This window comes from Rhincodon typus, chromosome 8 (assembly GCF_021869965.1).
Source record: "Rhincodon typus isolate 14 chromosome 8, sRhiTyp1.1, whole genome shotgun sequence".
In the NCBI taxonomy this organism is placed as follows: domain Eukaryota; kingdom Metazoa; phylum Chordata; class Chondrichthyes; order Orectolobiformes; family Rhincodontidae; genus Rhincodon; species Rhincodon typus.
This window is the reverse complement of record NC_063339.1, coordinates 29,844,287-29,869,787: the sequence shown is the minus strand read 5'-3', so window position 1 is coordinate 29,869,787 and position 25,501 is coordinate 29,844,287. Positions and strand designations below refer to the sequence as shown.

The 25,501-nt window shown below is 40.4% G+C and overlaps 2 protein-coding genes across 5 annotated transcripts in view; one reads left to right on the top strand and one right to left on the bottom strand.

Moving 5' to 3' along the window:
• Positions 1–1,438: 1,438 nt before the first annotated feature.
• Positions 1,439–19,092, bottom strand: im:7136021. Of its 4 annotated transcripts, none has more exons than XM_048599619.1 (6): positions 19,016–19,092; positions 17,242–17,431; positions 13,289–14,038; positions 9,269–9,490; positions 4,118–4,337; positions 1,439–1,904 (listed from the first exon to the last, which is right to left on the bottom strand). In XM_048599619.1, exons 3-6 carry the CDS (start codon positions 13,962–13,964, stop codon positions 1,700–1,702), a joined length of 1,323 nt encoding a protein of 440 aa, XP_048455576.1. In that variant the 5' UTR covers positions 13,965–14,038; positions 17,242–17,431; positions 19,016–19,092; the 3' UTR covers positions 1,439–1,699. The 4 variants fall into 4 exon arrangements, with proteins under 4 accessions (XP_048455576.1, XP_048455577.1, XP_020384371.2 ...); XM_048599620.1 differs by lacking the exon at positions 19,016–19,092 and adding an exon at positions 18,962–18,997; XM_020528782.2 differs by lacking the exon at positions 19,016–19,092 and adding an exon at positions 18,468–18,986.
• mis18bp1 (MIS18 binding protein 1) overlaps positions 19,086–25,501 on the top strand; it is a 79,690-nt gene continuing 73,274 nt past the window's right edge. Inside the window, exon 1 of the mRNA XM_020528780.2 lies at positions 19,086–19,189. Within this exon, the coding sequence (XP_020384369.2) occupies positions 19,116–19,189 (74 nt within the window). The 5' untranslated portion in view covers positions 19,086–19,115. The remainder of the gene's footprint in view (positions 19,190–25,501) is intronic.

Genomic DNA, 25,501 nt, shown 5'->3' with positions numbered 1-25,501 from the left:
AAAGTAATCGTCATTCTAGGTCATGGGCAATGCTTGTTTAGTGTAAGGGCTGACTTATCCACTAGACTTACCTCTTTCCCAAAACCAGGACAGCAGCGCCTCATTTTTCAATGGATTGGAAGCATCTAGAAAATTTTCCTGAGCATAAACCAGGGACTCTCGCTACTATTTGCCCTCGTCAATAACATAGTGCCTAAATTGCAATGATTATACTGGAAAAAGTTGAAGTTACATCACAATCAGAGTCTTAATCCTCTGCCATATATCTCACTGCAGATACCACACAAGATGGCACTGTTATGGACTGTCCATTTAAACCCAGGGTCTGACATCTACACATTATCCGCAAAGGCAATGAATGGCTAAAATCTTAAAAACCTGAATAGTGATTGTGTAACAGCCTATTACCTAACACACTTTGGAACTGCAGCTAGTCAGATGCTCTCTTCAAACTACTGTCTCATTAAAAATATCTTTATGTCTATTTATTAATTGACTTTCCTGTACACTCAACTTGCCAATTTTTTTTATTCATTCACAGAATGAGGGCATCACTAGGTAGGTAGTTTTTATTGCCCATCCCAAAGTGCCCAGATGGCAGTTAAGAGTCAACCACATTGTTGAGTCTGGAGTCATATATATGCCACACCAAGTAAGGATGGCAGTTTCTTCCCTTAAGGACATTTGTGAACGAGATGGGCTTTTCCCAACAATTGACGATGGATTCATGGTCATCATTAGATTATTAATTCCAGATATTTATTGAATTCAAATTCCACCAGCTGCTGTGGTGGGATTCGAACCCAGATCCCCAGAACGTTATCTGGGTACCTAGTGATATTAAAATAAAGTTTAAGACACCCTCTTAGACATTAATACTACATCAATTTGCCATTAGCTCAGTGTGAGACAATAAACATTAGCATCACAGTTACAACATTTAAAAAACATTTGGTTAAGTTCATGAATAGGAAAGGTTTAGGGGGATATCGGCCAAGCACAGGGAGGTAGGACTAGTTAGTTTGGGAACATGGTTGGTGTGTGGACCGAAGGATGTGTTTCCATGCCGTATGACTTTATGACTATCCTATCGCATTGCACTTTGCAGCTATTAAAATTATCATACAATAAAATTCCCATTGTCCAATTTATGGTCATCTTGCATTCAATAGAAACAGGTCTCTTTCAGAAGAATATCATTATCTTTTTTAAAATGGGTCTGAATGTTTTGCTAAAATTCTCCATTTAACTTTATCAATCCTACTTGTGACAAACAAATATTCCCTGGTAAAGAAAGAAAACAATTTGGGAAACCTGAGAATGTGTCTTTATAACGAAAGATATATTAAAATCTGTAGTTCTTCAGGGGATTAAAATCACAATGATTTATATCTTGAGTAGGAGATCCCTCTGATGGTCATACACGTGTAATATAGAATAATAAACAAACATAACTAACCAATTTATTCAATAATATTAAACTATAAATGACTTGTTATTATGACAATTGCCAATTTTAAACTCAAATGCTATGCATGCACATATCAACAAACGTGTCATTTCTCTTCATGGATTTCCATCCACCAGACATTTAACACGAAAGTTGTCAATCCAGTCCATCTGAAACATCAACACACTTCTTCAGCTCTCAGTCAACCTTATAATCTTTATCATGCACAAAACATTTTGCTTCATCCACTCACATACCAAAGCTAAAATAACAATCACATCTGTCATGATTTCTCTTGTTCTTCTGTGTTATGTGCACTCTGTTGTCAGTTAACGTTTGAAATTGCTTCAGTGTTACATCAGTTAAGTGTGGATTGTTTGAAATTACGATTTCCTTTAGAAATGCTAGCTCTGCGAAGCCAACCAAAATGTCTGGTTTCAACAATTTACACCCACTGAAAAGAGAGAAACAAATCATGGAGTTTAGTAAGAACTTGCAGAAATCTATTTTAAAAAAACCTCAAAAGATTTTCCTTTATTCAAGGTTAAACAACTAGTTAGTTAAGAACATCCAAAATAAACTTAATTCCCAGAGATAGCAAGAACTGCAGATGCTGGAGTCAGAGATAAAAAGCATGGAGCTGGAGGAACACAGCAGGCCAGGCAGCAGAGGAGCAGGAAATTTAAGAAGAAGAGTCCTGACCCGAAACGTCAACTTTCCTGTCCTCTGATGTTGCCTAGCCTGCTGCGTTCCTCCAGCGCCACACTTCGTTATCTCCGATAATTCCCATTCTATGCCATCACTAGTCAAATTCATTCCCAATTCCTAATAACAGAAAGGATAAGCCAGCTGGCCCATCCAGCTTGACCACACTCGTGATGCCTGGAGCATCATGGTCAAATACTTTCCCAATCCTAGAGCCAGATGTTTTTTTGTTTCTTGCGTCACCCAGAATATTAAGCACCAATAAAAGGACAAATTTTGCAAAAAAAAATTCCAATCCTGCAATCAATCAAAACCAATTTCTTCTGGCAAAAAAGAAAGAATCAAAAGATCCAAGCCAGTTTTCTTTCAAAAGTATGTACTACAGCAATATAAACGAAGAACAACTACAAATATTTAAATACTCAATTGATGTTTGAAACAAAATCTCAATACATTTGATTTGCTGACTGTAAAGATTTACACAAGATTTTTTGATCAGTAACTCAAAGTTAAACCTACACATAATTTAAGGATTTATTTTTTGAAAGAATTACAGGATTATTGATATTTTGGTTTATACTCATTCAGAATTACAACCACTAATCAGTTAATTTCTAGCATAAAATTATGTAGATTGATAATTTAAATTTTCGAGCAACATACTCATTAAATGCCATTTGCCCATTTCTTAAGGGGCAATGTGGTAACTGACAGTTGAAACCCTGGTGTTGACATTATGCACCCAACTGTCAAAACAAAAATCAACATTCAGGCAGGCCTCTAAACAGGCATCAAGCAGCCCTAACAAACTGAGACAGAGGATGGTCTAAAATGCATTACTAAGATTCCATGACAGTTTCAGGATCCTAATTGCAACTTTCAAGGTCAAGTGGGCAAAGCTGCCATTCCACTTCATCCAGGCACAGAGGCCTAACTGGCATTTATTAAGGAATGTATTGTAAGTCTCTCCTTAAAGTCATGTCCATTTTTAAATTAGGAAAATTTTTGGGTCCAGTTCTAGCAGAAATACAGCGCAGAATATCAAACCACATCCGTCAACAGGCCCTGCCTAATAGCAATATCTACATTCATTATTTGCGTTCACTAAATTGAGGAACTGCAGAGCAACAAGTGTTTAGTGCACGCAGCTCATTGTGAAAATATTAATAGGACTAGCACCTGAAAAAGGTTTGGGCCTCTGGTCTGTAATGCTGGACTGGTAAAGTCAGAAAACTGCTAATATGGTGCTTATTTGGCACACAGAATGAAACTCCTGCTCCATTATGCCATTTTTGTAGTTTTGAAATTTCTCTAAGTGGCATAATTGCTTGTCTAAACAATCCTTCATGAAACCTCTGAAAGATAAAGATTCAGAGAATGAAAACTAAAATGTCATTTGTGTCACACGTGTCACACAAGAACCTGCAGTACTTTGGCAATCTTCCTTGAAAGCAATATTTTAAAATTATCGCTGGTTTTCTGAGTTTCCTTACTTGTCCTGTGATCAATAGTTAAATATTATTGATGGTGCATCAGCTAATGCTTAAAACTAACTGAATAGTAGTTGTAACTCTTTAACTAACCCAATGCAAAGAGAAAACTCCAGTAATGTCTAGAAATCTTGATACGGCCAAGACCAATTACCCTAATTATCAGAAATTTAAGTTGACATCTATAGATTTCTCCTTGCCTTGTCAACTGCAATAAAAGATACATCTGCAAGCTGACAAAAGCATTCTGATTAAAAAAACATAGATGCTGAGCCAGGATTTTTCTAATGGTTTAGCAGGTAAAAGCATCACATTGGCACAGCGTTCAGTTATTAGATCAGGATTATCCCAGATTTGAACTTTATAGAATTAATGTCAGCAAAGTTGGGCATCTCAGTGTGCCAAGCCAAAAGGCTGCGAATCATCCACAATCTTCCATTCATACTTGTGTATTTATATCGATATAATTTACCTAAGGTCAAGGCTCTGCAGAAAAGGAAACTGATTTGGCAACCGCTTTAGCATTATTTCAGTGATACCGCTGCATAGCACCAAGCCTAGATGTTTAAGAGTTTTTCCTGATGAATCGGACAGAAGCTGCACATCGACATTGGAGAGTCTTGTACTTATTAAATCCAAGCTTGCAAGACCTGATGGCAAAATCTTCACATACTCAGCAAGAGGTCCAGTCCCTGATAAGGTACATAATTTAAATGATGAAAAATCTTCCTTCAGAACTTTGCTTCTCTTATATATATCTTGCAAAATCAGCATCCAAAGAAAAAAGATACATAGAATGTTGACACACACAATTCCATAAGTCTTCAGTCTGAATATGTAAGAAAATACTGGGCACACAGCAAGACTACCTTTCAATTTCAGAAATTTGGATTAATTGAATTTAAATTTTACCAAAATCTGAGGTGGGATTTGAAACCACATATCCAGAATATTAATCTGGGTTCTGGGTTTTTGGATGAATAGCCCAGTGACATTACCACAACACCATTACCTCCCCTACACTGTCTGCTAATAGAACTCCCACCTTTTAGTTAGAAGACATTGGTTTCATGCAAGACTCCAGAACCTCAGAACATTTAATCAAATGTTACAGCACAGAAGATGACTAAGTGACTCATTAAAGCTTTACCAGCTCTTGGTAAAGCTTTTTGATTGATTCCATTAGCCTGTCCTTTCCCCAAAGAACTGTACATTTGTTCTCTTTAAATATTTATCCAGTACTCTTGAATATTACTGTTGAATCTGCTTCCAGCAGCCTTCACACTTCAGATCAAAATTCGCTGCCAAAAGGTTCTCGTTACCTCTAATTTTTTTTTGCCAATCATCTTAAATCTTAATTCTCTAGTCACCCACCCTTTTACATTTTTCCTGAAATACTCTTAAAATTGCTTACTATTTTGAACACCTCCATCAAACCACCTCTCTATTCGCTCTACTGCTGAGATAATTTTAGCTGACACTTCAATGCAGTGTGTTTTGAGTTTAAAAACAAAATTCTGTTAATTCACTTGGGTGAATCTAAAATATCTTGTGTCATTATTTAAAGATAGAGTTATTCTGATGTTCTCTCACCCCTCAACCAACATTTTTTTTTAAATTCATTCATGAGATCGAGGTGTTGCTGGCTAGGCAGCATTTATTGCCCATCCTTAATTGCCCAGAGGGCAGTTAAGTGTCAACCACATTGCTGTGGGTCTGGAGTCACAAGTAGATCAGACCAGGTAAGGATGGCAGTTTCCTTCCCTTAAGGACATTTGTGAACCAGATGGGTTTTTCCGACAATTGACAATGGATTCATGGTCATCATTCGGTTCTTAGTTTCAGATATTTATTGAATTCAAATTCCACCATCTGCCATGGCAGGATTTGAACCCAGGTCCCCAGAACATTAACTGGGCCTCTGGATTAACAGTCCAGCGATAATATTACTAGGCCAACATACTCAAAACCAAATTGTTTGGTAAGTTGTGTAACAATGTCTATGAAAAAGTGAGTGCATTAAACCGTAATATTGAATATATTAAACTTTGGAACAACCTAAGATGTGATAAAGTTTTGAATAAATGCAAATACTTATTTTCTCTTTCACATGATCCATGCAACATTTTCCATTGCTATTTCAAATTTTCAGCACTGAACTTTACAGAATGTTCAATGAACATAGAATACATAAACATAATTCCAAACATCTGAAAGAAAAATATTATATTTTCTAAAGCAACTAGCAACCTTAGATTAATACATAGATTAGAGGGAAATTATAAACACGTGATATAATAGTAATCTCTTCAAGTAATTCAGGCTTTAGTATATCAAGTTTCCACTTAAATCTGACACGATGTTGTCTTGCATTTATGCCATTAATAATGTAGTGTTAATATGTACATTTAATGTGAGTTTCTAAGATCTGCCTATGGCTCTTTTTCCTGCACTTCCACCTTATCCTTTAATCCTGAAGACCCTCTTCACCCAATCCTTCTCTCCATTCTTGCTCTTACATTTCCTGATCTCCATTGCTACGAAGGCAAATTTTCTCACTGCTAGTCTTGCCCTCATTGCTGGACTCGCTTCTTGTCTGGTTCCCAGTCTTGCCCCTGCCTCGCTCACACTCCCTCTAGCTCCCACTCTCACTCCCACACCATCTTTAAAGTCCTTCAGGTCTGTAGCCACCACTGGGGGCTTCTGTATGTTTAATATTGATCCAATATTCAGCTTCTTCTGGTTTCTGTTTTGAACTCACCCTGAAGTCAGAGGCTTCAACTAGAGGCAGTTTTTTTCAGTGCAAATAGCAACTGTGGTCTCAGTATGCAATTGGCCTTCCCAAGCAAGAGAATGTCTGAAGGAACCTAACTCCAGTTCTAACAATGATTTCTGTGACAACCGGATTCAATTCACTTTGTAATTTTCAAGAACACACCCACATACTTAAGTGTGGATTCATTGTATTTCAAATTCCAGAGATTGCATCTTTTGCAAAATACTTTTCAAATTGCTTTCTCTTTTAATTTCAGGCTATTGACTACTACTTCCCCAATTGTAATATCAGGATGATTAGGCTTTTGTTATTTTGCTTTATTGTCATCCTCCAACTGGAGGAGAGATTCAAGCAAACTTAGTCAAATGTTTCCAACAACATGGTGCTCTAAATTTCTTCTCTAAATTTATGATAGAAAGTAAGCTATCAATTGCAGATTTTATTTCTTAGAGCAGATTCCCAATTTTACCACGAGAGGAAGATTTCTAACATGAATGAAACATGTGATATACGTAAATGATCTGGAGGAAGGTATAGACGGTCTGATTAGCAAGTTTGCAGATGACACAAATTGGTGGAGTAGCAGATAGTGAAGGGGACTGTCTGAGAATGCAGAATATAGATAGATTGGAGAGTTGGGCAGAGAAATGGCAGATGGAGTTCAATCCAGGCAAATGCGAGGTGATGCATTTTGGAAGATCCAATTCAAGAGCGAACTGTACAGTAAATGGAAAAGCCCTGGGGAAAATTGATGCACAGAGAGATCTGGGTGTTCAGGTCCATTGTACCCTGAAGGCGGCAACGCACGTGGATAGAGTGGTCAAGACGGCATACAGCATGCTTTCATTCATTGGACGGGGTATTCAGTACAAGAGTTGGCAGGTCATGTTGCAGTTGTATAGGACTTTGGTTCGAACACATTTGGAATACTGCGTACAGTTCTGGTCGCCACATTAACAAAAGGATGTGGGTGCTTTGTAGAGGGTGCAGAGGAAGTTCTCCAGGATGTTGCCTGGTATGGAGGGCGCTAGCTATGATGAAAGGTTGAGTACATTAGGATTATTTACATTAGAAAGATGGAGGTTGAGGGGGAACCTGATTGAGGTCTACAAAATCATGAGAGGTATAGACAGGGTGGACAGCAAGCAGCTTTTTCCCCCAGAGTGGGGGACTCAATTACTCGGGGTCACGATTTCAAGGTGAGAGGGGAAAAGTTTAAGGGAGATATGCATGGAAAGTTCTTAATGCAGAGGGTGGTGGGTGCCTGGAATGCATTGCCAGCGGAGGTGGTAGAGGCGGGCACGATAGCGTCATTTAAGATGTATCTAGACAAATACATGAATGGGCAGGGAGCAGAGGGATACAGATCCTTGGAAAATAGGCGACAGGTTTAGATAGAGGTTCTGGATCGGCGCAGGCTTGGAGGGCCGAAGAGCCTGTTCCTGCGCTGTAACTTTCTTTGTTCTTTGTCTCCACACAAAGACAGGGAAGACAGAAAGAGAGAAAAAAATTGAGTTCGCGTGGATGCATGACCTGGATTGCTTTCGTAGAAACCTCCAAACTGAATGGCAAGGAGTAGGTACTTTTCTTTATATCTGTTAGACTAAATACAATATTATATATTTTAAAAATGGTTTTATGGAAAGTAAAGGAAGAATGTAAAAGAGGATGTGGCTGTATTGCTCATCTCCATTACATCTCTCTCAGAAGAACCTAAGAAATAGATGCAGGATCAAGTCTCATGGCCTCTCATGTTGACTCTATCATTTTAAGATCACTGCTGATCTTTGTCCTTAACTTCACTCCTCCATTTGGTATCGTATCTTGGCTCCCTCAAGAGTCCAAAATCCTATCAATCTCAGCCTTGAACATACTCCATTACTGAGCAATCACAGATTTATAATTTTTCATGCAAAGAAATTTCTCATCTCAGAACTTAACGCTGACCGCTGACACTGAATTATTCAAACCATATGTATCTATCTCGACAGGTTACTGCCCAACATGACCTCACCAACATCTTTTGATAGTAATAGTATGTTTTCACTAAAACTTTCTACTAACATGAGATTCTATATTTTCTTTTCAATATTATGATGTCATTACCGTCCTTTCACTTACTTCTTTATCTCTAACTGCTTGCTGCCTACAAGTCACCTCCAAATGTGTTTTCTCTGATGCCAGCTTCTTGTGTATTCCCCCATCAAACCAATCACAGCTCCTCCTCTGCCCTTTCATAGCACTATCAGACATTCTTTCAGATGCTTACATTCCATGTTTTAAAATTCTCTCCTTAAAACCTTCACATACTATGACTCATCATCTATTTCTTCCTCTGCTTCTTCCTTCATTAAAAACAGTTACATAAATGCAAATTGTAATAGGTGTTTAAAGGTGTAGCAGTCACAATTACAATTACAATGCCAATCAAAAGGTACACTGCTTTCTTTCTTCCAGGGCACCTCGTCTGGCAATCTATCGGAGGAAACATGGTTTAATAAAAAAGTTTGACTGAAACACTAACAAATGCACTAGCATTCCTTTGAAACACTTAAATGTTCAGCAGTTCAGGAACTCGACAGTCCCTTTAAATGGAATTGTGATTAAAAAAAAATAAGATAGCAACAACTTTGCAAGTGAATTTTAAAATGTGGCAAACATGGAGTGAACATGACAAAAATAGAATACAATCCACATGTTTTGTTACAAATATATTCCAACATTCATCAGGAAATGAATCATAAGGTAATATAAAAAATATTCAGTGACACACTAAGTTTTCCCAGATTCCTTGCTTTAAAGGGAACATCTATACACAAGTAAAGTTTATTTCCAAAATCTACTCACAGCTAAGTTCCAATTCAGTGATGCTTGTCAAGTTCTCCAACATGCTGTGCACAAAATTGCTGTTCAATGATATAGGTGGTTTGCTGAGGCTCACAGAAAAACTACAGACTTTTGACAACTGCTGGAGTGCTGTATCAGACAGTGGACCATTGATGCTATTCAAAAGGCTCAACTTCTCTAATTGAAGTCGAGAGATGTATTGTGGCTCAAAACTGTCACGTTCTGTAAACACAAATATTGTTTTTGATTCATGGCTATTTACTTTTTCAATTTAACAAAGTTAGTTTACCAAATTGACTCAAAATAACAAATTTCCCGTAGCATCGCTCATATCTACTCAGTGATGAAATTTTGTTACACAGTTGAATACTACCATGTAATGTGTAAGGTATTATTTCATTGTTATGGCACAGATGTAAAAGTTACAGGTATCTCTAAGACACAAATTATTGTTTCTGTGATTGGACACATCCTGCTGTCAGATGCCATTGTCAGAGATACTCTAGTGCTGTTCTGATAAGGAAGAATGGAACCAAATAAAGATTGTTCTCCACAACTGAATATGGAAAAGCAACTTGACAAAGAATATTTGGCTGATCTTATCAAAAGCTACAGTAAGGATACGTAAAATGTAGGGTATGCAGGGTAGATTGATCTTAGTAAGATAATAGGTCAGCATAACATTGTGGGCCGAAGGGCCACTGTTCATTGTTCTAATATATAGCGCATCATAATTACAATGGCATAGAACATAAATTTGTGACTTTGATCATGGTAAAAAATACTAAAAAATCCGAAGAACTGTGCTTGCTAGAAATCAAAAAAACAATCAGAAATTGTTGGAAAAAATTCAGTGGGTCTGGCGGCAGCTGTGGAGAGAAATCAGAGTGAACATTTCAGGACCAGTGACCCTTCTCCAGAATGGATAAAGGGTTCTGCAGAAGGGTCACTGGATCCGAAATACTAAATCTGCTTTCTTTCCACAGATGCTGTCAGACATGACAAGTACATTTAACTTTGTATCTTTTAATTTGAAGTAACAAATATGAGGTCCTGTACTAGATGGTATGAGCAGGATGAGAAACAGTGAACAGTTCCGTCCATGGCAGATGAGCAAATCAACGGCACCAGAAGAAAGAATTGAGGCAAATGGAGAGAAAAGGCTAGGTAATTGGGAACTTGGAAGTGTAACTGTGAGCAACTTATGAGAATGAGGTTTCTCCTCCCAGTGGAGAAGTTGAGGTGAAAGTGGCAAGAAAGAGCTGTAGACAATTATAGGTAGAAGGTAGTTGGAAGTGGGCTTAATAATGAACAAGTGTGTGGAAGTAGAGGTCACAATTAGGTAAAGGTATGGCAACAAATCATGAATGGAAGAATATATTTGGAGCAAGAGTTTTGGTAGGACATCAGCACAATGCATTCACCAGGAAAGGAGAAAAGTGAAGAAGACTGAAGTCATCAAAGATGAGGATGCAAAAACTAATAGGGAAAAGAGCAGAATATATTATAGACTTGAGCTGACAAGCAGCTATCCATGTTGTATGAGTGCCAGACAGTGAACCTCTCTAATAAACGATAACCTTGCCATCTCCCTTAAATGTTCAATGTCGCTACCATCTCTGAATTGCTCATCATTAACATCCTGGAGTTAGCAAAACTAAAAAAAAAATGACCATTGGTATAAATATTGTAGATAGAAAAGCAGATTACAGAATTCTAAATCGTGTAACTGACCTCCACTCCTCAAAGTCTATCCACCATCTCAAAACACAAGACATGAGTGTGACAAATATCTCTACACAGTGTCATTGAGTTATTCAGGCAAGGAAACAGACCCTTAGGTCCAACTTATCCATGCCAACCAAGACATCCTAAACTGAAAACTAGTGTCATCTGTCAACATTTGGCCCATATCCCTCTAAACCCTTCCTATTCATGTACCTATTTAAACATTTTAATTGTACCCCTCCACCACTCCCTCTGGCAGCTTGTCCTATACAGGCACCACCCTCTGTGAAAAAGTTGTCCCTCAGGTCACTTTTAAATATTTCCACTCTCACCTCAAATCTATGCCCTCTACTTTTGGACACACCTACCCTGGGAATAAGACCTTGGCTATTCACCTTACCCATGGTTTTTATCATGATTTTATAAACCTCTATAAGGTCACCACCACCTCACCTTCGTCTCCGAAGCTACAGGGGAAAAAAGCCCCAGCCTATTCAGCCTTTCTCTATAGCTCAAACCCTCTAATCACGGCAACATCCTTGTAAATCTTTTCTGACCTTTTCAGGTTTAACAACATCTTTCCTAAAGCAGGGAGACCAGAACTGAACACAGTATTCTAGAAGTAGCCTCAGCATTGTCCTATACAGCCACAACATGGCATCTCAACTCCTATACTTAATGCACCGAACAATGAAGGCAAGCGTGCCAAACATCATCATCAACACACTGTCTGCTGACGATTCCACTTTCGAGAAACTATGCACCTACACCCCTATGTCTCTTTGTTCAGCCACACTGCCCAGGGTCCTACCTATGACTGTATAAGTTATGCCATGATTTGCCTTACTAAAATGCAACACCAAATGTTTACCTAAATTAAACTCCATCTGCCACTCCTCAGCTGACTGGCCAATTTGATCAAGGTCCCATTGTACACCAAGATAACCTTCTTCGTTGACCACTACACCACCAACTTTGGTGTCATCCAAAAATGTGAATCTCTGTCCCTGCACCAGATCCTCAGTCATTCATTCATCCGCCCTATCCTCCTAATCCCACTTTCACTAGCACATCATTGCGTTGACGAACAAAGCAGCACCAACACTGAAGCAGCTCAATGCCTTCCAGGACAAAAGCAATCCACATGACTGGCATGCCATTCATCACCTTCAACATTCACTGTAACATCAGCGCACAATAGCAGTGTGTATAATTTATGAAATGCAGTGATGACTCGTAAAGGGACCTCAGAAAGCACTTTCCAAACTCTCAATCCCTATTATCTAGATCCACGCGAACACCACCATCTAACATCTGTGGAGCTGGAGGAACACAGCAGGCCAGACCATCTAACATCTTCCTTTCTTCTTCCCTTTTGGTCCATCGTATCCTCTGCAAAACCCTGGTTTAATTCAATTACCCCAAATACTCCCTCCCTTTCCACATCACTTTTCCATGCAAGTGTAGACAATGCAAGACCTGCTGTTTTAGATCCTCGCATTTCTGGGCAACAGCCCAAATATTCCTTCCAAAGAAACAACTTATTAGTACATCTTGTGATTTTAGCATTGCTGCTCAGGATGGGGTATCTACAGGGGAGATCAAATGGAGACTCAAAATATACAGCTGAGAAAAAGTGTGAACCTCAAATTCCAGTCATTGCCATTTTAATTTTACAGCTAGTTCTCACTGACCTTTCTGCCCTTAGTATTTCAACGAAGCTCTGTGCAAGTTCCAAGAATACCCTTCAGCTGAGCACTTCACAACCTCTTGACTTAATATCTGTTTCAACAATATTAGATTTCAACAGCTGTTCTAGTTTGTTTATCTTGGTTGGTTTGGGTTTTGTTTTCCTGTTATTTTCACTTTGAAGCAGCGACTGTTTAAGATCCTGCCAATCACGGCTCTTAGAGACATTTCTTTACTTATCCTATTATCACTTCCTTTGCCCTGTGGACACTTCTCTCATTTAATCTCTCCTGCCTACCATCTTATTGCAGAATTTCCCATTTGCTCTTTTACTCACCCTCCCCCTGTACACCGCTTTCACTTGCTTCAAGCCTATTACATCCCCAACATTCTAATTCTGATGCTAGGTCATGGGCCTGAAAAGTTAACCGTTTTTCCTTGGGTTTTTGTCTCAGCCAGGTGGGTCAGATGCATCTGTATTCTGATCCATAACAGTTATCAGATATTTGCTAGATGTGTAACGGAGTCTTTCCCTGTCTGTCATTTTTGTATTTTCTTATAAAAATCACCAGACCAATTATTTTCCCATATCCTTTTGCTTACCTGTCAGTTTAGGAGTTGTCATTTCTGGTGAAGTAAAACACAATGATAAATTCTCCCAACTTTCCACAGAACTTAGTGACAGTTCTTTTAGTTTTGGCAACCGAAACAAAACATAACGAAGCGATGTCAAAGAAGGGCTTTTCTGTCCGGCATGAAGTGTCAATGCTTGTAATTTTGTTAATTCTGCAAGATGGCACAACGAACTATCCTGGATAAACACTGAAGTGCATACGACCAAATGAGTCAGATGTTTGAAGAAAGCCATTTCTCTTAGCAGTTTTTGATCTAGCACTTGTAATTTATTACTCAGCTGTAATTTCTGTAAGCTTGCAAGTGATTTCAAAGTGCTTAAACTCTCCAAATTCTTTTTTACATCAATAGTAACAGCTGTCAGGTCAGGTAGTAAATTCACCATCCTCTGTTGTTGCTTCTGTGTTGCTTCCTTAATCACCACAGATCTTATTCGCCTTTTTCTTAACGTTCTCCAAAAGACTGAATTACAGCATTGTAAACTTTTTAGGACAATTATACTATTCGTCCATAAAGTAGGATGATCAATTAACTGTTGTAAGTACTTGCACGTTGCACGAACGTTAGCTTTTCCTACCGGTGTTAGATATCTAAATACTTCCAACAATATATCCTGAGGTAGGTTTAACCAGTGAGGTTTTTCCATATTAGTCGCAAATCCTATCCTTCCTTAATATATCCAATTAATTGCTTCTGTACCAATATTTTCCATACTAGCATCTACAAGAAAACAAGAAAATATAAAAAAACTTAAATTTACGATACATTTGAAGAGCCAATGAAGATTTAGATTCAGAAAAAAATTAATTCACTGAACTCTAACATTTTTATTTTACCAATATACAAATTCACTTTGCTGTCCAAGGATGAGAGGAGAAGTACAAAAGTAGCAATGGATGTACACTTCCCAGTAAAGACATTTCTGCTTGCTGTAACTGCAGAGCAACATCTCAAAATTTCAGACCAATTCACATCACTTCATATTATCTTGGATTACCTTTAACTCTGATTTCCTTTGTTTTTCTACCATCTAACTTCACAACCTAATCCATAAAAATTAAACACTATTTGGCTACACTTGGTAAGCAGACAAATGGCTACACTGTTAGAGCAGAGATAGTAGGAACTGCAGATGCTGGAGAATCTGAGACAACAAGGTGCAGAGCTGGATGAACACAGCAGGCCAAGCAGCATCGTAGGAGCAGGAAGGCTGACGTTTCGGGCCTAGACCCTTCATCAGAAATGGGGGAGGGGGAGGGGAAGGGGGTTCTGAAATTATTAGGGAGAGAGGGGGAGGCGGATAGAAGATGGATAGAGGAGAAGATAGGTGGAGAGGAAACAGACAGGTCAAAGAGGCGGGGATGGAGCCAGTAAAGGTCCGTGTAGGTGGGGAGGAGATAGGTCAGTCCAGGGAGGACGGACAGGTCAAGGAGGCGGGATGAGGTTAGTAGGAAAGGAGATGGGGGTGCGGCTGGAGGTGGGAGGAAGAACAGGTTAGGGAGGCGGGGACGAGCTGGGCTGGTTTTGGGATGCGGTAGGGGGAGGGGAGATTTTGAAGCTGGTGTCTCCCGCAACTCATCCCTCATACCCCATCCCCGCAATAATAACCAAAACAGAATCCCCCTCGTCCTCACGTACCACCCCACCAACGTCCGGATCCAACGCATCATCCTCCAACACTTCCGCCATCTGCAATCTGACCCCACCACCAAAGACATTTTTCCCTCCCCACCCTTATCTGCTTTCCGGAGGGACCACTCTCTCCGTGACTCCCTTGTCCACTCCACACTCCCCTCCAGTCCCACCACACCTGGCACTTTTCCCTCCAACCGCAGGAAGTGTTACACCTGCCCCCACACCTCCTCCCTCACCCCCATCCCATGCCCCAAGAAGACTTTAAGAAGACTTTCCACATCAAGCAGATGTTCACCTGCACATCTGCTAATGTGGTATACTGCATCCGCTGTACCCGTTGTGGCCTCCTCTACATTGGGGAAACCAAGCGGAGGCTTGGGGACCGCTTTGCAGAACACCTACGCTCGGTTCGCAATAAACAACTGCACCTCCCAGTCGCGAACCATTTCAACTCCCCCTCCCATTCCTCAGATGACATGTCCATCCTGGGCCTCCTGCAGTGCCACAACGATGCCACCCAAAGGTTGCAGGAACAGCAACTCATATTCTGCTTGGGAACCCTACAGCCCAATGGTATCAGTGTGGATTTCACAAGCGTCAAAATCTCCCCTCCCCCTACCGCATCCCAAAACCAGCCCAGCTCGTCCCCGCCTCCCTAACCTGTTCTTCATCCCACCTCAAGCTGCACCCCCATCTCCTACCTACTAACCTCATCCCGCCCCCTTGACCTGTCCATCCTCCCTGGACTGACCTATCTCCTCCCTACCTCCCCACCTACGCTCACCTTTACTGGCTCCATCCCTGCCTCTTTGACCTGTCTGTTTCCTCTCCACCTATCTTCTCCTCTATCCATCTTCTATCCGCCTCCCCCTCTCTTCCTATTTATTTCAGAACCCGCTTCCCCTCCCCCCATTTCTGATGAAGGGTCTAGGCCCGAAACGTCAGCCTTCCTGCTCCTACGATGCTGCTTGGCCTGCTGTGTTCATCCAGCTCTGCACCTTGTTGTCTCACATGGTTAGAGCACTTGGCTTTTAGGTGAGATCTTAAATAGTCTACATGAATAAGTTCATGAAAGAGATCTCACGAAACTATGACAGGACACACGTTCTCTCTGACAAATATTTATCTCTCAACTAATACCACTATAATAACTTGATTATTGATTTCACTGCTCTTTTTGACCTTGCTGTGAACTGTTTACCACATTTGCAATTGTTCCGATGCTGTATCAAAAGTGCAGTTCTTTGGGACACCATGAGATAGTGAAAGATGCCATATAACATAAATAATTTTAAGTATTGACAAGTGCACACAACACCAACTCATGAATCATTTCCACCATAATGAATATACATACAATGCTACTTCTAAATATACAATATCCACAAACTTGTTTATTTCACAATAAGACAATATTCAACTTCTAATATATCTTTTACAGGCTACATGAAAGAAAAATCTGATGCCTATGATTTCCACAACTCATATTAATATATTGCCATTAATGTAATGAAATACCAAGGTGTTTCATAGCAGCATCATAAAGTATGACCTGCACCACTTAATTAGATAATAGGTCAAGACGATTAAGAGTTTGGTCAATGAGTAAATTTTAAGGTGTTAAAGAGATGTTGACAGGAATTCCAGAGCAACTGAGGATACACAAATGACCAAAGTAAGAGGTATTTGATATCACATGGCCCGGAGAGCTGATGGAAATGACAGAGGTAGGCAGAAGAGAGGCCTTTGATAATAAGGATAAGCATTTAAATATTATCATGTTATTTAAAAGATGATCGTGTAGATCAGCAAAGTCAGAAATAAGTACTGGAGTAGATTATTTTACAAAATAATCTTAGGAGTTTCAGGGACAGGTTTAACGATTGTTTATTAAGCCAACATTGAGAGAACGTATCCTGGAGAGGATTCTGAGGTAGTATGCTGTCAATCAGCTAAAAACATCTGTTTTTTTAAAACATTTTAAGTCACAGAAATAGTACATTACTTGAAATCCAAAACAGTGTAGTTCAGAAAAATAACTGGTTTCCCATACATCAAAAGTGGCAGTTTCTGGTCTTAATCTACTCCCATCATCTTCTGTACTACTCCCTTGGCCCATAACCATGTCTGGCAATCTCCTATGTCAGCAGCATTTTGCTCTTGCTTGTGTGTTTTAATTATTTTTAACCTGACAATTATTTTGTATAACTCATTTTGTTTTTATTTCAATGAATCTTACCTCATCAGGCTAACTAAATTCACTACTTCTTTCGAATGTAGTTGCTTACCTCATCTTAAGGTTTTATTAATTCTCCCCAAATAGGTGTGGGGTTAACTCGTGCCATACCCTATATTTTCCCCCAACAATAAAGTAACGGGACTTGCTTCAAGACGAGACATGGACAACAGAATTTTGATATCCTCAGATTGATGGTGTAATGTTGGAGACGAGCCAGAAGCGTGTTGCAATAGTCAAATCTAGAGGTAATGAAGAATCACTTTCAATAATTTTGCAAGTTATAAACTTTAAGAAGCATTCATGAAACTAAAATAATGGTATCTATTTTAAAAGGAAAATTTCACATAATCTTAAAAAGACTTTGAATCAAACCTCCATTTGAACAACTAGATCTGAGCCAGCTCTGAAAGACTCAACCAAATACTGATATAACAACGTGTAGAGCTGGATGAACAAAGCAGGCTAAGCAGGATCGGAGGAGCAGAAAAGCTGATGTTTCGGGTCCAGACCCTTCTTCAGAAATGGGGGAGGGGGAGGGGATTCTGAAATAAATAGGGAGAGAGGGGGAGGCGGATAGAAGATGGATAAAGGAGAAGATAGGTGGAGAAGAGACAGACAGGTCAAAGAGGCGGGGTTGGAGCCAGTAAAGGTGAGTGTAGGTGGGGATTTAGGGAGGGGATAGGTCAGTCCAGGGAGGACAGACAGGTCAAGGAGGCAGGTAGGTAGGAGATTGGGGTATGGCTTGACGTGGGAGGAGAGGATAGGTGAAGGAAGGACAGGTTAGGGAGGCGGGGACAAGCTGGGTTGGTTTTGGGAATGTGGTCAGGGGAGGGGAGGTTTTGAAGTCCACATTGATAGCATTGGGCTGCAGGGTTCCCAAGCGAAAAATGAGATGCTGTTCCTGCAACCTTCGGGTGGCATCGTTGTGGCACTGTAGGAGGCCCAGGATGGGCATGTCGTCCAAGGAGTGGGAGGGGAAGTTGAAATGGTTCGCGACTGGGAGGTGCAGTCGTTTGTCACGAACCGCGCGTAGGTGTTCCACAAAGCGGTCCCCAAGCCTCCGCTCCTCAACCAAATACTGTAGTCCCAATCCTCTACTCTTTTCATTAATTCCTCAGATGCTCTTTTCAATCTTGCCCCCAACAGCGCCTCTTCTCCACCCCCAACACACGCAATTTCCAAGCATATATTTTGTTTTTGAACATTACTACTGAATCTATCACCACCCTTACAAAGTGTATTCCAAGTTATATAACCTGCTGCTTTAAAACATACCTTTTCTCTTTCTTTAAGATATTTGAACACATCCACTAAGTATCCCACTGCGCAACGTGAATAATCACAACTTCGTCAGTCTCTCCACAAGAACTAAAGTCCCTTCCTTCTGGTTTCATTCTGATACATCTGCTCCACAAATTTTACTCACTGTCCCAAAAAATGTTTTATCAGAATGGGACACTAGGCCTAGAGATAGTAGGAACTGCCGATGCTGGAGAACCTGAGAAACTTTTTTTCTGAAGAAGGGTCTAGACCCGAAACGTCAGCTTTCCTGCTCCTCTGATGCTGCTTGGCCTGCTGTGTTCATCCAGCTCTACACCTTGTTATATGGGACACTAGGCCTCCCCAGAAACGCAAAATCCTTTTTTGCGTAATTTCCCTGTTTCTGTACTCTAAACCCAAATTTATAAATCCATGGCCCAGAACCAAACCGTTAAAAAGACTACAAGTGCTATTTTACGATAGTACATGAAGATTTTCTCTCAACACACACTAACAACTCCTCTAGTCATATGAGCGACTCTGCGCGTGCGCAAGTATCTTACCGCTGGAAAGGCGCGCCATCCGGACACGCGCAGTGTTCCATTCTTGACGTTACACATGCTGATTCGGCAGGCCGAAGAGCCAACGTCCAATCGGGTGCCGATGCCTTGGATTCGAAAATTCCTAACGATTTTTTTCGGTTTGAAATGGTTGTTGCGAGAGGCACGGTCGTGTGGGTGAGTAAACGGATTTGTTTCTGGAATCGGGGCTCGACGAGGACGGACGGACGGACGGACGGACGGGCGGGCTGGCTGGCTGGCTGGCTGGCAGGTGGGGACTTGGAAACGGCCAGTGAAAGGGGGAAGCCATTTGTTTAGACCCAAATCTCAGCTAGTATTGGGTCTGCTGGCTTTCGTACGACAATAAAATTGGACCTAAGTAGGGAAAATGGCCAGAAAAGTTTAATTAATTCCCTTTTCCTCGAGACGTGGGCGACTCAGAGCTACTTGTCTAACCGTGACCCGACTTCGTTTCGGTGATCCAGCCAAATTCGGTGATCTGGCCAGAGAGAATGGAGGGAGCGCGGTATTGAAATTTCTGATGAAGGGTCTAGGCCCGAAACGTCAGCCTTTCTGCTCCTATGATGCTGCTTGGCCTGCTGTGTTCATCCAGCTCTGCACCTTGTTGACTGAAATGAATGCTTGTTTATGATGGACGACCTGCAGATTGTTGAGAGGACGCAGTGTGGAGTTAGAGGAACACAGGAAGCGCCGACCCGAAACGTCAACTTTCCTGCTCCTCTAATGCTGCCTGGCGTGCTGTGTTCCTCCAGCTCCACACTGTGTTGTCTCTGAACTTCAGGGATAGTGCTAGGTCCAGTGTTATTTACCATAAATAAAATGATGGCAATGAATGCACCACTGCCGAGTTTGCAGGTAATACAAACAGGTGAGAGGGTAAGTAGTGAGGGTAACAGTTTTTTATGCAAGCATATTGACAAGTTGAGTGAGTGGGCAAAAACTTGACATGGAATATAATGTGGAAAAATGTGAAGTCGTGCACCTTGGCAGTGTCAATTAAGGAATTGAATAATATTTAAATTGAGAATGGCTGCGGATGGATTTAGTATTCTCATGCATGAATCCCCAAAAAGCTAATCTCAAGTGCAGTGGGTAATAGAGAAAGCAAGTAGACTGTTGGGCTTTATTTCAAAGGGAATTTAATATAAAAATATGTACCTTATTGAAATGTATAAGATTCTTCAAGGACTTGACAGGCAGGGTAGATATGGAAAGATTGTTTCTCTTTGTGGAACAGTCTAGGACCAGAGGGCATAATCTGAGAATAAAGAGTCTTTCATGTCTTACATGATGGGGAGGAATTTCTTGAGGGCTGCAAGTCTGTGGAATCCTTTATCACATAAGCCTGTTGATGTTGGGTCATATTGAAGGCTGAGATGGACATTTTTAATCAGTGAGGCAATTAAGGGTTATGGGGAATATGCAGCTGAGTGGAGTTGAGGTTTATCACATTGCCATGGTTTAATTGAATGGTGGAGCAGATTTGATGCGCTGAATGGCCTATGTTTGCTTCAATGTCTCATAGTCCTAAATCCTACTAAAACTCTATGACATGAGGTGGCCCTCAGCCACAGAGTTTTGGTCGTGTTAACTAAGGAAAAATATACCAACATTGGAGGTAGTCCAGAGAAGATTCACAATGTTGATCCTGGAAATGGAGAGCGGTTCAGTAGGTTGAGTTTATACTTATTGAAGGTTAGAAGAATTAGGAGGTCTTATTGAAACATTTGAGATTCTTAGGGGACTTATTGTGATAGATGTGGAGAGTTAACACTGTGTGGAGCTGGAGGAACAGAGCAGGCCAGGGGGTATCAGAGAAGCAGGAAAGTTGATGTTATGGGTCAGGACCCTTCTTCAAAAATGGGGTTGTTTCCTCTTTTGAAAGAGTCTGTGACCAGAGGGCATAATCACTGAGTAAGGAGGTCATCCATTTAAGACAGATGTGAATGCTTTTCCTTAGAGAAGAAAAAGTCTATCTGGAATATTGTATAGCAAAGACCTGGATTATTGAGTATATTCAAAATTGGCATAGGCAAGTTTCTCATCATTAAAAGTTATGGGAATAAGTCAGGAATATGGAGTCGAGGATTATCAGATCAGCAAAGATCTCAATGAATGGCAGAGCAGACTTGATGAGATTCTGCTTCTGCTTCTACATCATATGGTCTTATAGCTCTACCATTCGTTAAGAATGTGATTATCCTTCTGTGACCTCAACTACACACTTCCAGGCTAACTGAAAAACATTTTACTCCTTTGTTAAAAATAGTCAAAAGTCAATCTCCTCTGCCTTTGTGTATTCAATGACCCGGCCTTCACTGCACTCTGGGGAAATATACACAAAGACTCTGCAAGGAGTTCCAAAGACATTCAACGCTCTGAAAGAAAAAGATTCCTCCTTACCTCAGTCTTAAGTTGCAGCCCTGATCTTCTATCCCTCAAGCTGAACATAATATTTGATCATATTATAATCACTACTATCAAGGTGCACCTTCACTGTTATTAATTGCTGTAATCCCGTCTTGTATATTACCAGTTTTGGTAACGTCTGCTCTAGAATATAAGCAATTTACCTGAAAACATTCTTACGAACATATCAAGCAGACAACTCTTGTCAATATGATTTGTCCAATATATATGCAGATCAAAATCACCTATGAATATCTCCATATCCATCTCACAAGCTTTCACTATTTCTGAAGAATGGTCATTGGACTCAAAACGTTAACTCTGTTTCCCTCCAGATCCAGCCAGACCTGCTGAGTTTCTCCAGCAATTTGTTTTGTTTCAGATACTCGGTATCCACAGTTTTTTTTTATATACCCCATTATTTCTTCTTGCATATTCCATCGATAGTGCACTACGATATTATACGTGAATGCTATATGCATTCAGATATGGAGCCTTTAGTTCTCTCTATTTACTTTTTTTTGTAACCTTGGGCTTTATCTGCTGGTTCGCTCTTGGGTTTGCATTCTTTATGCCTTTCTGCCATGCTCTGATTGTCATTCCCCTTACTGGCACTCTTCACTTTTGCCTGGTCTTATCTGTTCAATGTACTACATCTTCCTGAACATGATCGCTTGCTTCCACTATTGGTTTAATGTTCACTCTACCACCCAAATATATCACTTAACAGAACACTAATCCCAGCATAGTTTAGATGAAAATTGCCTCAATCAATACTGGTGCCAGACCCCAATGATTTGTTATCTATTTCTCTCATACCAATCTTTCAACCACATATTTAACACACTCATTTTATTTAGCCTTTTTCTCATATCTTGAATAGTATTCTAAGATTATTGCCTTTTGATATTATGCTTTTCATTTTACCCCTAGCAGTTCATACTCCCTCGGCAATTAAGAGACTTTATAGAGTTGCTCAAAATCGTGGGAGGTATGGACAGAGAAACCATTTATATTGATGCAAGAGTCAAATAGAAATTCATGTTTAAGTGATTAGACAAATAATCAAAGGCGATGAGGAGAAAAACTTTTGTAGTATCTGTCTATAATGTGGAGGGCATTGCCTGAGAGGGTGGTGGAGATGGATGCAATTTTAACAGGGGATTAGATAAACATTTGAAGGGGAGAACATTACGTAAGTATGGGGAACAGATGGAGAAGTGAGTCAAGCTGGAATATCCCCTGGGAGATGAAAGCAAAGCTGCAGAAAATGCTGGAAATATTCACCTTTGGAGAGAGAAACTTATTTCTGGTGTGTGACCTTTCATCCGAACTTGGAAAGACACAAACCTGAAAAAACGTTTCTTTGTGAAAAGAAACGGTTGCCGATCCATTAATAATTTCCAACGTTTTCGGTGCTTTCGTTCCCAGTTTCCAGAATGGCAATATTTTCATCTTGCTTAGGTTGAATTGCTTCCTGTTCTGTGTAACCTTTCTATGAACGGGGAATTATAATATAAAATGTAACACTATACTTTAGCCACCGGAATGCACCAAATGCATCTGGATCCATTTCTCATGAACTAACAGACTAAATGAACATTCCTTAAATTGTTAGAAGTTTTGAATTAATAAACAGTTTTATTTGAACTCGGTAAATAAATAATCATGTTGCAGTCTAGAATGGTAAGATAGACAGTGTAAGCTTTCGAGTCTTGAAATCTGTTGTTCAGAAATACCATAGTCATGGAGTTGTACAGCACGGAAACACGCCCTTCAGTCCAACTCGTCCATGCTGACCAGATATCTTAATTAAATCTAGTCCCATTTGCCAGCATATGGCCTATATCCCTCTTAAACACTTCCTGTTCATATACTCATCCAGATGCCTTTTAAATGTTGCAATTGTACCAGTCTCCACCACTTCTAGCAGCTCATTACATACACGCACTACCCTCTGCGTGATAAAGTTGCCCCTGAGGTCATTTTTTTCCCCTCTCACCTTAAAACCTATGCCCTCTAGTTTTGGACTCCCCACCATGTGGAAAAGACCTTGTCTATTTACCCTATCCATGCACCTCATTTTAGAGCCTCTATAAGGTCACCCCTCAGCCTCCAGTGCTCCAGGAAAAATAGCCCCAGTCTATTCAGCTTCTCCCTATAGCTCAAACTCCCCCCAACTCTGGCAACGTCCTTGTAAATCTTTTCTGAATCCTTCCAAGTTTCGCAACATCCTTCCTATAGCAGGGAGACCAGAATTGCACATGGTATCCCAAAAGTGGCCTAACCAATGTCCTGTACATCTGCAACATGACATTCCAACTGTTATTCTCAATGTGCTGACCAATAAAGGCAAGCATATCAAACACCACCTTCACTATCCTATCCACCGGCGACTCTACTTTCAAGGAACTATGAACCTGCACTCCAAGGTGTCTGTTCAGCAACACTCCCCAGGATCTTACCATTAAGTTTACAAGTCCTGCCCTGATTTGCCTTTCCAAAATGCAACACCTCACATTTATCTAAATTAAACTGCATCTGCCACTCCTTGGATCATTGGCGCATCCGATCAAGATCCTGTTTTACACTGAGGTAACCTTCTTTGTTGTCCATTTCACCTCCAATTTTGGTGTCACCTGCGAACTTACTAATCATACCCCCTATGCTCTCCTCCAAATCATTTGTGTGAATGATGAAAAGCAATGGACCCAGCACCGATCCTTGTGACACACCATTGGTCACAGGCTTCCAGTCTGAAAAGCAACCCTCTACCAATACCCTCTGTCTTCTACCTTTGAGCCAATTCTATGTCCAAATAACTAGTTCTTCCCATATTCTGTGTGATCTAACCTTGCTAACCAGTCTACTGTGAGGAACATTGTCGATCACCTTACTGGAGTCCATATAGATCAGATCCATCACTCTGCCCTCATCAATTTTCCTCTTTAGTTCTTCAAAAAAACTCAGATCAGATTAGTGAGACATGATCTCCCACACACAAAGCCATATTGACTATCTCTAATCAGCCCTTGTCTTTCCAAACGCATGTAAATCCTATCCCTCAGGATTCCCTCCAACAATTTGCTCAAATGTCAGCTTTCCTGCTCCTCTGATGCTGCTTGGCCTGCTGTGTTCATCCAGCTCTACACCTTGTTATCACCGATGTCAGGTGTGCTAGTCTACCATTCCCTGGCTTTTCCTTACAACCTTTCTTAAATAGCAGCACCTCACTGGTGGCTATCGATGATACAAATATCTCAGCAAGGGGCCCAGCAATTACTTCCCTAGTGTCCCACAGAATTCTAGGATACATCTGATCAGGTCTTGGGGATTTATCCACCTTTGTGTTTGAAGATGTCCAGCACCACCACCACTGTAATATGGACATTTTTCAAGATGTTACTATTTATTTCCCCAAGTTCTTTACCTTCCATATCCTTACTGATGCAAAATACTTGTTTAGTATCATCCCCCGTCTCCTGTGGTTCCACACACAGGCGGCCTTGCTGATCTTTAAGGGGCCTGATTCTCTCCCTAGTTACCCCTTTATCGTTAATGTATTTGTAGAATCCTTTGGATTTTCCTTAACCCTATTTGCCAAAACTATCTCATGTTCCCATTTTTCCCTCCTGATTCCCCTCATAAGCATACTCCTATTGCCCTTATACTCTTCTAGAGATTCACTCGATCTCTGCTGTCTATACCTGACATATGCTTCCTTCTTATTCTTAACCAAAACCTCAATTTCTCTAGTTATCCAGCATTCCCTACACCTTCCAGTCATCCCTTTACCTGTGAACATCTGCCCCCCCAATCAACTTTTGAAAGCTCTTTCCTAATACTATCAAAATTGGTCTTCCTCCAATTTAGAACGTTAACTTTTAGATCCAATCCATTCTTTTCCATCATTATTTAAAACTGATAAAATTATCGTCACTGCCCCACTGACACTTCAGTCTCCTGTCCTGCCTTATTTCCCAAGAGTAGGTCACGTTTTGCACCTTCTCCAGTAGGTACATCCATATACTGAGTCAGAAAATTTTCTTGTACACACTT

What these genes read in the sequence shown, in the direction of transcription:
- im:7136021 (XM_048599619.1), bottom strand. Translation starts at nt 13,964, where the DNA reads ATGGAAAAACCTCACTGGTTAAACCTACCTCAGGATATATTGTTGGAA. An exon ending in GACAACTCCTAAACTGACAG is followed by an intron (nt 9,491 to 13,288) that starts GTAAGCAAAAGG and finishes TTGTGTTTACAG; the next exon opens with AACGTGACAGTTTTGAGCCA. An exon ending in CACTGAATTGGAACTTAGCT is followed by an intron (nt 4,338 to 9,268) that starts GTGAGTAGATTT and finishes GTACCTTATCAG; the next exon opens with GGACTGGACCTCTTGCTGAG.